Raw genomic sequence first — 17489 nt, 5'->3', positions numbered from 1 at the left:
ACAGCGCTGCAAGCTCTGACACTCTTCGGAGTGACGTAACTGCCACTAGAAATGCCGCCTTCTGCGAAAGACGTGATAGAGAGACGTCCCGCAGTGGCTCAAAAGGTGGTTTCTGAAGAGCCGTTAGCACCCTGTTAAGATCCCAGGGTTCCAGCGGCCGCTTGTAAGGTGGGACTATGTGGCAAACTCCCTGCAGGAACGTGCGGATCTGCGGAAGCCTGGCTAGACGCTTTTGAAAAAACACGGAAAGCACCGATACTTGTCCCTTGAGAGAGCCGAGAGACAAACCCTTGTCCATTCCGGATTGAAGGAAGGAAAGAAACGTGGGTAAGGCAAACGGCCAGGGGGTAAAACCCCTTATCAGAGCACCAGGCTAAGAAGATCCTCCAAGCCCTGTGATAGATCTTGGCGGACGTTGGTTTCCTGGCTTGTCTCATAGTGGCAATGACCTCTTGAGATAACCCTGAGGACGCTAGGAGCCAGGACTCAATGGCCACACAGTCAGGTTGAGGGCCGCAGAATTCAGATGGAAAAATGGCCCTTGAGACAGCAAGTCTGGTCGGTCTGGGAGCGCCCACGGTTGATCCACCGTGAGGTGCCACAGGTCCGGGTACCACGACCTCCTCGGCCAGTCTGGAGCGACGAGGATGACGCGGCGGCAGTCGGACCTGATCTTGCGCAACACTCTGGGCAGCATTGCCAGAGGAGGGAATACATAAGGCAGTCGAAACTGTGACCAATCCTGAACTAAGGCGTCCGCCGCCAGAGCTCTGTGATCCTGAGACCGTGCCATGAATGCCGGGACTTTGTTGTTGTGCCGAGACGCCATGAGATCGACGTCCGGCGTTCCCCAGCGGCAACAGATTTCTTGAAACAAGTCCGGGTGAAGAGACCATTCCCCTGCGTCCATGCCCTGGCGACTGAGAAAGTCTGCTTCCCAGTTTTCTACGCCCGGGATGTGAACCGCGGAGATGGTGGAGGCTGTGGCCTCCGCCCACAGCAGAATCCGCCGAACTTCTTGGAAGGCTTGACGACTGCGAGTGCCGCCCTGGTGGTTGATGTACGCGACCGCCGTGGCGTTGTCCGACTGTATGCGGATCTGCCTGCCCTCCAGCCACCGATGGAACGCTTTTAGGGCTAGATACACTGCCCTTATCTCCAGAACATTGATCTGAAGGGAGGACTCAGCCGGAGTCCAGGTTCCCTGAGCCTTGTGGTGGAGAAAAACCGCTCCCCACCCTGACAGACTCGCGTCCGTCGTGACCACAGCCCAGGATGGGGGCAGGAAAGATTTTCCCTTCGACAGAGAAGTGGGAAGAAGCCACCACTGAAGAGAGGTCTTGGCTGCCAGAGAAAGAGAGACGTTCCTGTCCAAGGACGTCGACCTCTTGTCCCATTTGCGGAGAATGTCCCATTGGAGAGGACGCAGATGAAACTGCGCAAAGGGAACTGCCTCCATTGCTGCCACCATCTTCCCCAGGAAGTGCATGAGGCGCCTCAAGGGGTGTGACTGGGCCCGAAGGAGAGATTGCACCCCTGTTTGCAGCGAACGCTGTTTGTTCAGCGGTAGTTTGACCATCGCTGAGAGAGTATGAAACTCCATCCCGAGGCAAGTCAGAGATTGGGTCGGAGTCAATTTTGACTTTGGGAAATTGATGATCCACCCGAACCTCTGGAGAGTCTCCAGAGCCACGGTCAGACTGTGTTGACATGCCACCCGGGAGGGTGCCTTGACTAGGAGATCGTCTAAGTACGGGATCACCGAGTGGCCCTGAGAGTGTAGGACTGCCACAACGGATGCCATGACCTTGGTGAAGACCCGTGGGGCTGTCGCCAGGCCGAAAGGTAGTGCCACAAACTGAAGGTGTTCGTCCCCGATGGCGAAACGCAGGAAGCGTTGATGCTCTGGAGCGATCGGCACATGGAGATAGGCATCCCTGATATCAATTGATGCTAGGAAGTTCCCTTGGGACATCGAAGCGATGACAGAGCGGAGGGATTCCATGCGAAACCGCCTGGTTCTCACATGTCTGTTGAGCAACTTGAGGTCCAAAACGGGACGGAATGAACCGTCCTTTTTTGGTACCACGAACAGGTTGGAGTAAAAACCGCGACCCCGTTCCTGAAGGGGAACGGGGATCACAACTCCTTCTGTCTTCAGAGTGTCCACCGCCTGAAAAAGTGCTACGGTTCGCTCGGGGGGCGGAGAAGTTCTGAAGAAACGAGTCGGAGGACGAGAGCTGAACTCTATCCTGTAACCGTGAGACAGAATGTCCCTCACCCATCGGTCTTGGACATGTGGCCACCAGGCGTCGCAAAAGCGGGAGAGCCTGCCACCGACCGAGGATGCGGATTGGGGAGGCCGAAAGTCATGAGGAGGCCGCCTTGGAGACGGTGCCTCCGGCGGTCTTTGGAGGACGTGACTTAGACCGCCATGCAGAAGAGTTTCTCTGGCTCTTCTGTGGCCTGTTGGACGAGGAGGATTGGGATCTGACTGAGGGCCGAAAGGACCGAAACCTCGCTTGAATTTTTTGTTGCTGAGGTCTCTTTGGTTTGGGCTGGGGTAAGGACGAGTCCTTTCCCTTGGATTGCTTAATAATTTCATCCAATTGTTCGCCAAACAATCGGTCGCCAGAAAAAGGCAAACCGGTCAAGAACTTCTTGGAAGCAGAGTCTGCCTTCCATTCGCGTAGCCACATGGCCCTGCGGACTGCCACCGAATTGGCGGATGCTACTGCTGTACGGCTAGCCAAGTCCAGGACAGCATTCATGGCGTAGGATGAAAATACCGACGCCTGAGAAGTCAAAGACGCTACTTGCGGAGCAGAGGTACGTGTGACCGCACTAATCTCAGACAGACAAGCTGAGATAGCCTGGAGTGCCCACACTGCTGCAAAGGCTGGGGCAAAGGACGCGCCTATGGCTTCATAGATGGATTTCATTAGGAGCTCTATCTGCCTGTCCGTGGCATCCTTGAGCGTTGAACCGTCAGCCACTGCCACTACGGATCTGGCCGCCAGTCTGGAGACTGGAGGATCCACCTTGGGACATTGAGCCCAACCCTTAACTACGTCAGAGGGGAAGGGGTAACGTGTGTCATTAAGGCGTTTAGTAAAGCGCTTGTCCGGAAAAGCTCTGTGCTTCTGGACAGCATCTCTGAAGTTAGAGTGATCGAAGAAAGCACTTCGAGTACGTTTGGGAAACCTAAACTGGTGCTTCTCCTGCTGTGAAGCCGACTCCTCTATAGGTGGAGTTGGGGAGGAAAGATCTAGCACCTGATTGATGGACGCTATAAGGTCATTTACTATGGGATCCCCTTCAGGTGTATCAAGATTGAGAGCAACGTCAGGGTCAGAGTCCTGGGCTGCGACCTCCGCCTCATCCTCTATAGAGTCCTCAAGCTGAGACCCCGAACAGCGTGATGAAGTCGGGGAAGATTCTAATCGAGCCCGCTTAGCCGGTCTGGGACTGCGGTCCGTGCCCGAGTCCTCCACGTAATAACTAGAGGCCACCTCAGGCGCACGCTTCGTCGCAGACCGAGAGGGGCCTGGGGGCGATCCCGCAGTGCCCGGGGCCTGTGTAAGGGCCGGTCTGGACTGCAAAGCTTCTAGTATCTTAGCAGACCATTTGTCCATAGACTGAGCCATGGATTGTGACAGTGACTCAGAGAGTTTGTCAGCTAAAACTGCAAACTCTGTCCCTGCCACCTGGACAGGGGAAACCGGCGGTTCTACCTGGGCCGAGGGTCCCACCAGTGCCCCAGGCTCCGGCTGAGCGAGTGCCACATGGCCCGAGCATTGCTCACAGTGAGGGTAGGTGGAACCTGCAGGTAGCATAGCCGCACAAGCGGTACAGGTTGCAAAATAACCCTGTGTCTTGGCACCCTTGCTCCTTGTGAACGACATGCTGTTGTCTCCCAGGAGCACTGAGGGATATATAGCCACAAGCTAACAGTACAGCCGAACCGAGAAAATGTATACAATACATATATATACACATACATATATATACACATATATACATACATATATATACACATATATATATATATATATATATATACACACACACAATATATATATACACACACACTATATATATATATAATATATATAATATATAATATAATATATATAATATATAATATAATATATATATATATATAATATAATATATATATATATATAATATATAATATATATATATAATATATAATATATATAATATATAATATATAATATATATATATAATATATAATATATATAATATATAATATATAATATATAATATATAATATATAATATATAATATATAATATATAATATATAATATATAATATATATATATATATATATATATATATATATATATATAGTTCGGCACTCTATGGGGCCAAGCACCGGGTGACCGGTGTGGCTTACCGACCGCTCAAGTGGTGTGTGGCCCCCAGATTCCCTGCCTCGGGTCTCCCAGAGATGCAGCCAGAAGTCCTCCACCGGCGGAATGTGCTTAAAACATGGCTGTCGGCGTTCACAGGGGAGGAGGGAGCCGTGGGCGTAACTACAAAAGTGCGGGAATCTGGCCCCAGAGTGATTAGTGAGGGGGGCGGAGGACAGCTACGTGTGCTCCAGCCCTCATTGTCGGCGTCAGACCGACCGTCCCGCCCTTACCCCTGACTGGCAGGCCCGGGGGCGGGAGTTTAATGCACTAGGCCGCAAAAGCCGGGGACTAAAGTTAAAACCGCGGCCGGCAAGCAGGCGCTGTCGGCGCGGTAGTCCCGGTCTCATACCAACACCGCAGTCGCTGCAGCGTCTAAGGCCAAGGTGCTCCATGCACCGTCCCCAAGGGGACACAGAGTACCTGTAGATGCAGGGCCCTGTCCCTGATGATACTCAGTCTCCTGTCCGTCAGAATCCCACAGGGGCTGCGGAGGGAGCCCGGTCCCAGTGCCTGGATGACCGGATAGGATCCCACTTCTCCCAGAGCCCCTAAGGGATGGGGAAGGAAAACGGCATGTGGCTCCAGCCTGTGTACCCGCAATGGGTACCTCAACCTTAACAACACCGCCGACTTAGTGGGGTGAGAAGGGAGCATGCCGGGAGCCCTGTTAGGGGCCCTCTTTTCTTCCATCCGATATAATCAGCAGCTGCTGCTGACTAAAATGGGAGCATGAGTGCATGTGTGCCTCCTTCAACACAAAGCATAAAACAGAGGAGCCCGTGATGCACGGGGGGGTGTATAGGCAGAGGGGAGGGGTTACACTTTTTAAAGTGTAATACTTTGTGTGGCCTCCGGAGGCAGAAGCTATACACCCAATTGTCTGGGTCTCCCAATGGAGCGACAAAGAAAATAATATTTATTCATTTATATAGCGCTATTAATTCCACAGCGCTTTATATACATTGGCAGTACTGTCCCCATTGGGGCTCACAATCTAGAGTCCCTATCTGTATGTTTTTGGAGTGTGGGAGGAAACCAGAGACCCCGGAGGAAACCCACGCAAACACAGGGAGAACATACAAACTCTTTGCAAATATTGTCCTTGGTGGGATTTGAACCCAGGACCCCAGCGCTGCAAGACTGTAGTGCTAACCACTGAGCCACCATACAGTGCTAACCACTGAGCCACCATACAGTGCTAACTACTGAACCACCACAAGACTGCAGTGCTAACCACAGCCACCATACAGTGCTAACCACTGAGCCACCGTGCAAAGCAAAGTAAAATAAGTAATGAAAAAAAAAATAACCAAAACATTAATTTAAAGAATAATAATTTGTAATAAGCAGTTATTAAATTTACACTACAAATATCTCATATCTTGTGCGGATCAATCCCGGCCCATTTATGTGACACCTGCCTAATGTCAGACACTGGGACCTCCTCTTCATCAATGGAGGATGAGGGCTTGATACAATTGTATCTGATCTACACAACACAAACTCCTCCACTGTGCGGTCAGTTTACTACAATGTATCAGTGTGTGGGGGGGACTGATGCCGGCCCTCCTGACAAGGTCAGTGACATATACAGTATATCACAAAAGTGAGTACACCCTTCATTTAAAAAAAGTAAATAAATAAAATTTTAGATAATCTTTTTATGGGACACTACAGATCTGGCCCTGTGATATGATGTGCAGTGTCAGTGTGCAGCTTGTATACAATGTGCAGTGTCAGTGTGCAGCTTGTATAACAGTGTAAATAACTCCATACACAGCCATTAATGTCAAAACAGCTGACAAAAGTGATTACACCCTAAGTGAAAATGGCCAAATTGTGCCCTTGGTGTGAATATTTTGTGTGGCCACCATTATTTTCCAGCACGGCCTTAACTCTCTTGGGCCTGGAGGTCACTAGAGCTTCATAAAAGCCGCTGGATCCTCTTCCATCCTCCATAATGACATCACGGAGGCGGTGGATGTCACAGACCTTGCGCTCCTCCATTGTTCGTCTGAAGAGGCTCCATAGATGCTCCTTAGGGTTTAGGTCTAGAGACGCTATGCCGGTCCAGTACCTTTACCCTCCGGTTCTTCAACAAGGCAGTGGTGGTCTTGGAGGAGTTTGGGGTCGTGATGTTGGAATATGAAGGAAGGGGATCATGCTCTGCTTCAGGATGTCACAGGACATTGTGGAATTCATGGTTCCCTCAATGATCTGTAGCCTCCACAGTCGGCAGCACTCATGCAGCACCAAACCCTGATCCAATATTGCACCACCATGCTTGACTGTAGGCAGGACACACTTGTCTTTGTTCTCCTCACATGGAGCCGCCACACACGTGGACAATATCTGAACCAAATAAGTTTCGTCTCATCAAACCACAAGACAGTTCCAGTAAGCCATGTCCTTAGTCTTCTAGTCTTCTCCAGACTGTTTTGGGCTTCCTTGAGCATCATCTTTAGAACAGGCTTCCTTCTGGGACAGCCATGAAGAGCAATGTCATGCAGAGTGCAGCATATGGTCTGAGCACTGACAGGCAGACGACTCACCCCGTAACCTCTGCAGTGTGTGGCGTATAGTTTGAGCACTGACAGATGCCGCCGCCCCCCCCACCCCCCCGTAACCTCTGAAAGTAATACTGGCAGCTCTCATACGTCTATTCTGTAGCGACGACATCTGGATAGGACGCTGAGCACGTGTATGCAACTCCTTTGGGCGACCATAGCGAGGCCTGTGCCAAGTGGATCCTGTCTGGTTAAACCGCTGTATGGTCTTGGCCACCGTGCTGCAGCTCAGTGTCAGGGTGGTGACAATCTTCTTATAGCCTCGACCATCTTTATGTAGAACAATCATCCTTTTTGTCTGATCCTCATTTTTTGCCATGAGGCACCATATTGAGCTTCCAGTGACCAGTATAAGAGAGTGTGCGAGATAACACCAAATGTAATACACCTGCTCCCCATTCACACCTGAGACCTTGTAACATTGAGTCGTCACATGACACCAGGAGGGAAAATGGCTAATTGGGCACAATTTGGCCATATTCACTTAGGGGTGTACTCACTTTTGTGGCCAGCGGTTTACACATTAATGGCTGTGTGGAGTTATTTACCCGGTTATACAAGCTGCACACTGACACTGCACATTGTATCACAGGGTCAGATCTTCAGTGCTGTCCCAGGGAAAGATATAAGATAGTTACAAAAATGTGAGGGGTGTACTCACTTTTGTGCTATCCTGTATATTATGCTTAAAGCACCAGGATGGATGAAATTGATCATATATACTCTGCAAAACACGGATTATACTTTCCTTTATGTCTTTCCAAAATGCCCATTACACCTTCCTGGCAGTCGCCCCGCCGCTCCATTATCTTTTTTAGAACAGCTGGAAACATGGAGGCGGCGACGCGCTCCATGACCTTCACCAATGTGATAAAGCTTCTCCAAATATATGTAATGTTAATGATCTGAGGATCAACTGCCCAGACCCCGGCCGAATCACACGCAAAGAATAAAGCGCGGCCTGTGCATGCACCATAATGCGGCTGCAGCAATGATCACGATAGAGGGGAAAGCTGCACAGGATCGGGTGGGATTTACAGCAATTCATTAATATGACATTATATATATAGTCAGATATCAGTATAACAACGGATGTGATACATCTGAGCAGAGAGGGCGGAACGAATGCAATGATGTGAACACCAACTGCCCCTGATAAGTGACCGAGTACACGTCATTCTGAGAGTACAGACACACATGACTGATTAGCCGCCTCGTGCCTTCTCTACCGCCACCATGTACAGAAGAAAGACCGCAGATGGCAGAGATAGAAGAGATCAGACCGATGTGCGAGAAGAGTAAACCCCCCATAGAGAGAACGCCACAAATTACACTAGAAAGTATATTTCTGTAAAGTCATTTCACCATATCCATACTTTACATTACTAATCCTGCATTATACTCCAGAGCTGCACTCACTATTCTGCTGCTGCAGTCACTGTGTACATACATTACATTACTGATCCTGAGTTACCTCCTGTATTATACTCCAGAGCTGCACTCACTATTCTGCTGGTGCAGTCACTGTGTACATACATTACATTACTGATCCTCGGTTACCTCCTGTATTATACTCCAGAGCTGCACTCACTATTCTGCTGGTGCAGTCACTGTGTACAGATACACAGGATATAACTCAGGATCTGTAATATCTGTACACAGTGACTGCACCAGCAGAATAGTGAGTGCAGCTCTGGAGTATAATACAGAATCAGTAATGTAATGTAATGTAATGTATGTACACAGTGAGTGCAGCTCTGGAGTATAATACAGGAGGTAACTCAGGATCTGTAATTATACTCCAGAGCTGCACTTACTATTCTGCTGGTGCAGTCACTGTGTACATACATTACTGATCCTGAGTTACCTCCTGTATTATACTCCAGAGCTGCACTCACTATTCTGCTCGTGCAGTCACTGTGTACATACATTACAATAGTGATCCTGTATTATACTCCACAGCTGCACTCACTATTCTGCTGGTGCAGTCACTGTGTACCTACATTACATTTTGTATTATACTCCAGAGCTGCCGTTTCTGGAGGATCAGATTATAATTCGGGGTCAGTGGAGATTTTGGTACCTGTAGTGCCCCTCGTTATATGACATGCACAATCCTGACACTAATAGCCGGAGCCGTGTAATAGATTTAGTGTTATCGCCATGGTAACTAATCAGTGTAAATATTAATGAAGGCAATGAGCCAGCCACATACAATCATTTCCATATTTCCTTGTGTGCTTCAGAGCTGTAATTATTAGCGCTGTAATCTGCAAATTGAACACGTGAGCAAAATATCCACAGGACACGCAGCCCGGGGCGATGGATTCTGTGTATGAAGCCCCCTCCCCCACAACAGACGGCAGAGCGTCTCCTCTAAATGATACACACACACACCGGTTTCCGTCACGCTCCATCCCTTCATATGTGTTATTGCTATTTATCTTTCCTACAGTCTCTATTGGCAATTCTGCCTAATTAGGAACCAGCGAACTGCCATGTGATATCTGCACACATCAGCGGATATGTCATGTGGGAGGATTCATGGCAACCAAATGTGTCCGCCATCGAGACCAATCTTGGTGTGAGAGGGGCCAAAATAAGTTGCATTGAGCGGAGGTGGCGCATGCACAGATCTACAGTGACCAGGAGGACACACATGGAGCGGAGGTGGCGCATGCACAGATCTACAGACAGTGACCAGGAGGAAACACACGGAGCGGAGGTGGCGCATGCACAGAGATCTACAGACAGTGACCAAGAGGAAACACACGGAGCGGAGGTGGCGCATGCACAGAGATCTACAGACAGTGACCAAGAGGAAACACACGGAGCGGAGGTGGCGCATGCACAGAGATCTACAGACTGACCAGAAGGAAACACACGGAGCGGAGGTGGCGCATGCACAGAGATCTACAGACTGACCAGAAGGAAACACACGGAGTGGAGGTGGCGCATGCACAGAGATCTACAGACAGTAACCAGGAGGAAACACACGGAGCGGAGGTGGTGCATGCACAGAGATCTACAGACTGACCAGACGGTAACACACGGAGCGGAGGTGGCGCATGCACAGAGATCTACAGACAGTGACCAGGAGGAAACACACACGGAGCGGAGGTGGCGCATGCACAGAGATCTACAGACAGTGACCAGGAGAAAACACACAGAGCGGAGGTGGTGCATGGACAGAGATCTACAGACAGTGACCAGGAGGAAACACACGGAGCGGAGGTGGTGCATGCACAGAGATCTACAGACTGACCAGGAGGAAACACACGGAGCGGAGGTGGCGCATGCACAGAGATCTACAGACAGTGACCAAGAAGAGATGAATGGAGCTCAGGTTGCACAAGACAGCTACCCTTTGTTCAGCCATGTCAGCCTGTGCCACAGATTGGAATAGTCAGCCATACCATACTCATGACTTACGCTCCATCCAGGAGACACAGATCTCATTTTGGCAGTTAGGGTTCAACAATCAAGTCCAAATCACTTTGGGTATATATTTATGTAGTATTGTACCACGTGTCCAGCTGGAGCGGTGGCATGTGCTGTACAAACAAAGCATCATTCATAATTCACCGCCTCCATTATATCGGGTTACTGGGCGCCCCCGCTGTGACCCCGCATCTTCTTCCTCTCCGAGCTCCATACTAGTCTGACCTCTCCTGTTATTGTGCAGAGAATGAGGCGCAGGATCCTCACAGTATGGAGATCATCGGGGGCCCAGGGTATAAATCTGTGCCCACCCATCAAACGGACCCAAGGATCGGCGAAGAATAATGCAGAACGCCTGGTTGTGGGGAAAGCCCGGGGGGGGACACGAGTGCAATGTCATCAGTGTCAGGCACTGCATACTGAAGAAACAAAAAAAGCCTGTATTCTGAAAGTCTCCGCTCACAAGAACAGGAGGCGTCTGCAGATTATCAGGAGGAAGGAAGTTCTGCAGAGATAACGGTTCCTCTTACAACACAGGAAAAAAGATCCCGCAGTGATTAGGAAAGACGCCATTATTGCAGGATATTGATCTGCCGCTTTACAGATGGCCGCCCGAGATCTGCGCAATCCAAGAGAGAAGACGAGAAACACGTCACAAGCAGAGCAAGCACCGGCCGGACGTATCACCGCAAACAGCAGCACCGCGTGCGGGACAAGCCTGCGGAGCCACAACTACAACTCCCATCAGGACAGGACGTGTCCCCGCAACCAGCATCACCGCGTGCGGGACAAGCCTGCGGAGCCACAACTACAACTGCCATCAGGACAGGACGTGTCCCCGCAAACAGCAGCACCGCGTGCGGGACAAGCCTGCGGAGCCACAACTACAACTGCCATCAGGACAGGACGTGTCCCCGCAAACAGCAGCACCGCGTGCGGGACAAGCCTGCGGAGCCACAACTACAACTGCCATCAGGACAGGACGTGTCCCCGCAAACAGCAGCACCGCGTGCGGGACAAGCCTGCGGAGCCACAACTACAACTGCCATCAGGACAGGACGTATCCCCGCAAACAGCAGCACCGCGTGCGGGACAAGCCTGCGGAGCCACAACTACAACTGCCATCAGGACAGGACGTGTCCCCGCAAACAGCAGCACCGCGTACGGGACAAGCCTGCAGAGCCACAACTACAACTGCCATCAGGACAGGACGTGTCACCGCAAACAGCAGCACCGTGTGCAGGACAAGCCTGCGGAGCCACAACTACAACTGCCATCAGGACAGGACGTGTCACCGCAAACAGCAGCACCGCGTGCGGGACAAGCCTGCGGAGCCACAACTACAACTGCCATCAGGACAGGACGTGTCACCGCAAACAGCATCACCGCGTGTGGGACAAGCCTGCGGAGCCACAACTACAACTGCCATCAGGACAGGACATGTCACCGCAAACAGCAGCACCGCGTGCGGGACAAGCCTGCGGAGCCACAACTACAACTGTCATCAGGACAGGACGTGTCACCGCAAACAGCAGCACCGCGTGCGGGACAAGCCTGCGGAGCCACAACTACAACTGCCATCAGGACAGGACGTATCCCCGCAAACAGCAGCACCGCGTGCGGGACAAGCCTGCGGAGCCACAACTACAACTGCCATCAGGACAGGACGTGTCCCCGCAACCAGCATCACCGCGTGCGGGACAAGCCTGCGGAGCCACAACTACAACTGTCATCAGGACAGGACGTGTTCCCGCAGACAGCAGCACCGTGTGCAGGACAAGCCTGCGGAGCCACAACTACAACTCCCATCAGGACAGGACGTGTCACCGCAACCAGCAGCACCGCGTGCGGGACAAGCCTGCGGAGCCACAACTACAACTGTCATCAGGACAGGACGTGTCCCCGCAACCAGCAGCACCGCGTGCGGGACAAGCCTGCAGAGCCACAACTACAACTGCCATCAGGACAGGACGTGTCCCCGCAACCAGCATCACCGCGTGCGGGACAAGCCTGCGGAGCCACATCTACAACTCCCATCAGGACAGGACGTATCCCCGCAAACAGCAGCACCGCGTGCGGGACAAGCCTGCGGAGCCACAACTACAACTCCCATCAGGACAGGACGTGTCCCCGCAAACAGCAGCACCGCGTGCGGGACAAGCCTGCGGAGCCACATCTACAACTCCCATCAGGACAGGACGTGTCACCGCAAACAGCAGCACCGCGTGCGGGACAAGCCTGCGGAGCCACAACTACAACTCCCATCAGGACAGGACGTATCCCCGCAAACAGCAGCACCGCGTGCGGGACAAGCCTGCAGAGCCACAACTACAACTGCCATCAGGACAGGACGTGTCACCGCAAACAGCAGCACCGCGTACGGGACAAGCCTGCGGAGCCACAACTACAACTCCCATCAGGACAGGACGTGTCCCCGCAACCAGCATCACCGCGTGCGGGACAAGCCTGCGGAGCCACAACTACAACTCCCATCAGGACAGGACGTATCCCAGCAAACAGCATCACCGTGTGCAGGACAAGCCTGCGGAGATACAACTACAACTCCCATCAGGACAGGACGTGTCCCCGCAACCAGCATCACCGCGTGCGGGACAAGCCTGCGGAGCCACAACTACAACTGTCATCAGGACAGGACGTGTCCCCGCAGACAGCAGCACCGTGTGCAGGACAAGCCTGCGGAGCCACAACTACAACTCCCATCAGGACAGGACGTGTCCCCCGCAACCAGCATCACCGCGTGCGGGACAAGCCTGCAGAGCCACAACTACAACTGCCATCAGGACAGGACGTGTTCCCCGCAACCAGCATCACCGCGTGCGGGACAAGCCTGCGGAGCTACAACTACAACTGCCATCAGGACAGGACGTGTCCCCCGCAACCAGCATCACCGCGTGCGGGACAAGCCTGCGGAGCCACAACTACACCTGCCATCAGGACAGGACGTGTCCCCGCAAACAGCAGCACCGCGTGCGGGACAAGCCTGCGGAGCCACAACTACAACTCCCATCAGGACAGGACGTGTCCCCGCAGACAGCAGCACCGCGTGCGGGACAAGCCTGCGGAGCCACAACTACAACTCCCATCAGGACAGGACGTGTCCCCGCAACCAGCAGCACCGCGTGCAGGACAAGCCTGCGGAGATACAACTACAACTCCCATCAGGACAGGACGTGTCCCCGCAAACAGCAGCACCGCGTGCGGGACAAGCCTGCGGAGCCACAACTACAACTCCCATCAGGACAGGACGTGTCCCCCGCAACCAGCATCACCGCGTGCGGGACAAGCCTGCGGAGCCACAACTACAACTCCCATCAGGACAGGACGTGTCCCCGCAACCAGCAGCACCGCGTGCAGGACAAGCCTGCGGAGATACAACTACAACTCCCATCAGGACAGGACGTGTCCCCGCAAACAGCAGCACCGCGTGCGGGACAAGCCTGCGGAGCCACAACTACAACTCCCATCAGGACAGGACGTGTCCCCGCAACCAGCAGCACCGCGTGCAGGACAAGCCTGCGGAGATACAACTACAACTCCCATCAGGACAGGACGTGTCCCCGCAAACAGCAGCACCGCGTGCAGGGCAAGCCTGCGGAGCCACATCTACAACTCCCATCAGGACAGGACGTGTCCCCGCAAACAGCATCACCGCGTGCGGGACAAGCCTGCGGAGCCACAACTACAACTGTCATCAGGACAGGACGTGTCCCCGCAACCAGCAGCACCGCGTGCGGGACAAGCCTGCGGAGCCACAACTACAACTGCCATCAGGCAGGACGAAAGAGAAAAACTTACAAATTCACTATTTTTTCTGCCATCCAGAACCCTGAAACATTTGCATCAGTTTTCAGACATGTACACGACAATCATCCATCAGTCACTTCACCGCCCCCAGCAGCTTCTATGTTACACATGTGGGTACTCTGACCGCTGCGGATACCATCATTAGCACTGCACAGGAAGGAAACAATATGACCGACACATATTTTATCCAAATATTAGCCAATTGCTGCTGTTACGCACCACAAAATCTAATTCTTACGTAAAAGAAAGAGTTAATAATTATCAACCCTTCTGAACGTTCAGGGAAGGTTTATATAGAACAAGTCACTATATGCCCTCAGAAGAGGAGAAGGATTACATCTTAAAGGGAACCGGAGCCATCACCAAAAGCTATTAACATCCAGATGTTGGGGTAATCTGCAGGTTAATAGGGCACACCACACTAAGCCCGGCAACCAGGAGGAAAACTGACTTCATTCCTCTCAGCAGCCGCCAGCTTTCAGTCATCAATTGAGTCATATAAAAGTATGACGAACTCCAATGAATTAATAGCACTCCAGCAAGGGTTCCTCATACTTTTATATGACTCAATGGATTAATAAAGAAGAAGTTTTTAAAATTCTGGTGAAATTTCATCCTTTTGCTGGATCCCAATTCTCCTACATTTCTATATTTTTTTTTTTTTTTTTTTTTTTTTTTAAAAAAAAACTTATTTAAAAAAAAAAATATCAGTTGGGGAGATTTTTTACATTTTAAATTAGTTTTTGAGGTTGTTGTTTTTTTTTAATACAATTTAAATTGTGTTTGACTTTGGTAATTATTTTGCTCTATTAGACATGTGAGGTTTTCCACATCAGCGGCCGAGCTAAAGACCGCGCTTCACACTGGCAGAGGGTTTTTGGTTTCCATATTTTAACCCTTGTCATTTCATAAAAGACCTTTTCAGGGGAGGGCGGCATGGCAATGTTTAAAGGGGTATTCACATCTCCAAGATCCTATCTCAATATGTAGTAGAAATAATAATAAATAATAATAGCAAATACCTCCAATTACAAATGTATTAGGCTATGTTCACACTAGAAAAATGATTTTTCTTAAGAAATTTCTTGAGAGTGAAGGATTAGTGCACCTGCGTTTTTGCCTCATTTTCGGTGCGTTTTTAACGCTCGTTGCTCCCTGCGTTATTGTGCCAATTATCTATGGCAAATAACGCAGTTAGCTGCAGAAAAGAAGTGACTGCTCATTCTTTTTCTTAAGAAAATCAACAGAAAGAATTTTCTTAAGAAAAAAATGCAGTGTGCACAGCTAATTTTGTTTGCCATAGGTTTTGCTGGGGAATGTCTGCAGAAAGGTTACAAGAATTTCTCAAGAAATTTCTGCAGCAAAAACGGACCAAAAACGCAGGTAAAAAACGCAGTGTGTGAACACAGCCTTATATTTCTCCTGATATAGCCAGGTCTCTTACCTCATGTGCAGGGCATTGCAGTTTAGGTATTCCTGGTTATGGCCACTCATATAGTGACAGGGATTCATGGTTACCACCACGAGCAACTAACTAACGAACTGTCACCATATGAGGGGATGTGACCATGAATACCTAAGCTGCAATGCCCTGCACATGAGGTAAGTGATGTGGCTAACCAGGAGAACTATATTACTTTTCCAATTAAAAAGGTATTTGCTATTATTATTAATAATAATATTATTATTACTAATAATAATAATAATATTATTACACCTACTACATATTTGAATATGATCTTGGAGATGGGAATAAGCCTTTAAATACTTTGTTTTATTGGAGATTTCTCCTTTGTCTGAATGCCAATATGCCAGCCTCGGGTTTCGGCTAAGTCCCAGCCGCGCTGGTTCCCTCCAGACACCCGGCAAGTGACTGAGCGCAGGGTCCAGAGGAGGAAGTGATGCTTTCTGCTCCATGAAGTGTATACAGCAGTCAGGAAGGCAGAGGTGGTTATAAACCCCCCTGTATCGTCTGTAGAGAAGCCCGCTCCCCTCCTATACCCGGCTCCCCGCTCCGTGCCGCTGATGATGCTTCCCTGCGGAGCAGCCTGACGTTTTAAGATCTTAGGCTGCCCACAACTAGTGACATTGAGGAGCCCAGTTTTGCTGCAGATCTTATACAATTCCACATTGTAATGTAATTCTGCAGAGTAAAGACCTAGGAGGTGATGAACGACCGTCCTGGGGAAAAAGCAAAACTGACCTTAAATCCTGGAGACTTTATACCGGGTGGCACGGCATCCTAGAGACAACACACTGCATTAGTGCACAACGAAGGAGCAAAAGTCACATTAATACACTAATTATGGCCTCTACATTTCAGTTCTTTCATCTTTTCACATCTCTAGTGACAAACAAACAGAAAAAAGCCCCTGAAAATGTAACGGAGCACATTTCATCACTGATTGCTGATGGGAGGTGATACCACGAGGACAAGCTCCTGTATCCACCCCCCCTGGGGTTCATGGCAGCTGGACAGGAGGAATGTGATATTAGGCTGCAATTAGGGTTAGGGGGTGATAACACAGAAGATCTGTTAGCCCTCTCTTTTTGGGGTGACTGGAGGCTTTACAGGGAGAAAGGACAGTAACAGGGGGTGACGTGATAGAGACAAGCTCCTGGATTTCCTCCCTTTGGGGTCCCCAGAGTCTGTACAGGGAAAACACGACAAATGCGTTTTGATATTTCTTGGCATTTACACGGATTATGACTTTTCATATTCCTCCCCTGATATAAAGGCTTCTCCTTTGTTTTATCCAGATATACAAGTTACTAATGGTCATCACGTCTCATGACCCGAGTGTATAAGTCTCGGCGCCCGCTGCACAGGGTCTATCTTTGCAGATCTGTTCCTCACGCCCTCAGACATGGTTACCTGCGGGTCGGCCCGTTCTCTGCAGCTGTTGCTAAACTACAGTTCCCCATGGGAGGATTTAGCTCGGCAGCAGCTGGTAAGTGAAAGGTTTCCTGCCCAGGGGGAATCAGGCAAGTGTATAATACCTGCGGCTTTCCAGCTGGTGCACAACCCAAACCCTGCAACAAGTGCGGCCACCTCCTGCCACCAGATAATGTGCAACCAGACTGCATGGCGGCGACGCAGAGCGGTCCGGCGGGGGTATGAGGCGGGGGCTTACCGTGGGACACGGCTGCACAGCACAGTCCCTAATTCCACAATGGCTGATATCTTTCCAGAAAGGACACGGCTTCTTCAGATT

General features: G+C 50.6%; 1 protein-coding gene across 1 annotated transcript in view; it reads right to left on the bottom strand.

Annotated features, from left to right (window-relative positions):
* LOC142257541 (ERO1-like protein alpha) overlaps positions 1-17489 on the bottom strand; it is a gene marked incomplete at its 5' end in the record, with an annotated part of 28054 nt that extends 10565 nt beyond the window's left edge. The window contains 2 exons of the mRNA XM_075329691.1: positions 16478-16516; positions 17409-17489. Of these exons, the coding sequence (XP_075185806.1) occupies positions 16478-16516; positions 17409-17489 (120 nt within the window). The remainder of the gene's footprint in view (positions 1-16477; positions 16517-17408) is intronic.

The sequence above is a fragment of the Anomaloglossus baeobatrachus genome, chromosome 12, assembly GCF_048569485.1.
Source record: "Anomaloglossus baeobatrachus isolate aAnoBae1 chromosome 12, aAnoBae1.hap1, whole genome shotgun sequence".
NCBI lineage: Eukaryota > Metazoa > Chordata > Amphibia > Anura > Aromobatidae > Anomaloglossus > Anomaloglossus baeobatrachus.
The sequence above is the reverse complement of the archived record's forward strand: the minus strand, read 5'-3'. Positions and strand labels throughout refer to the sequence as shown.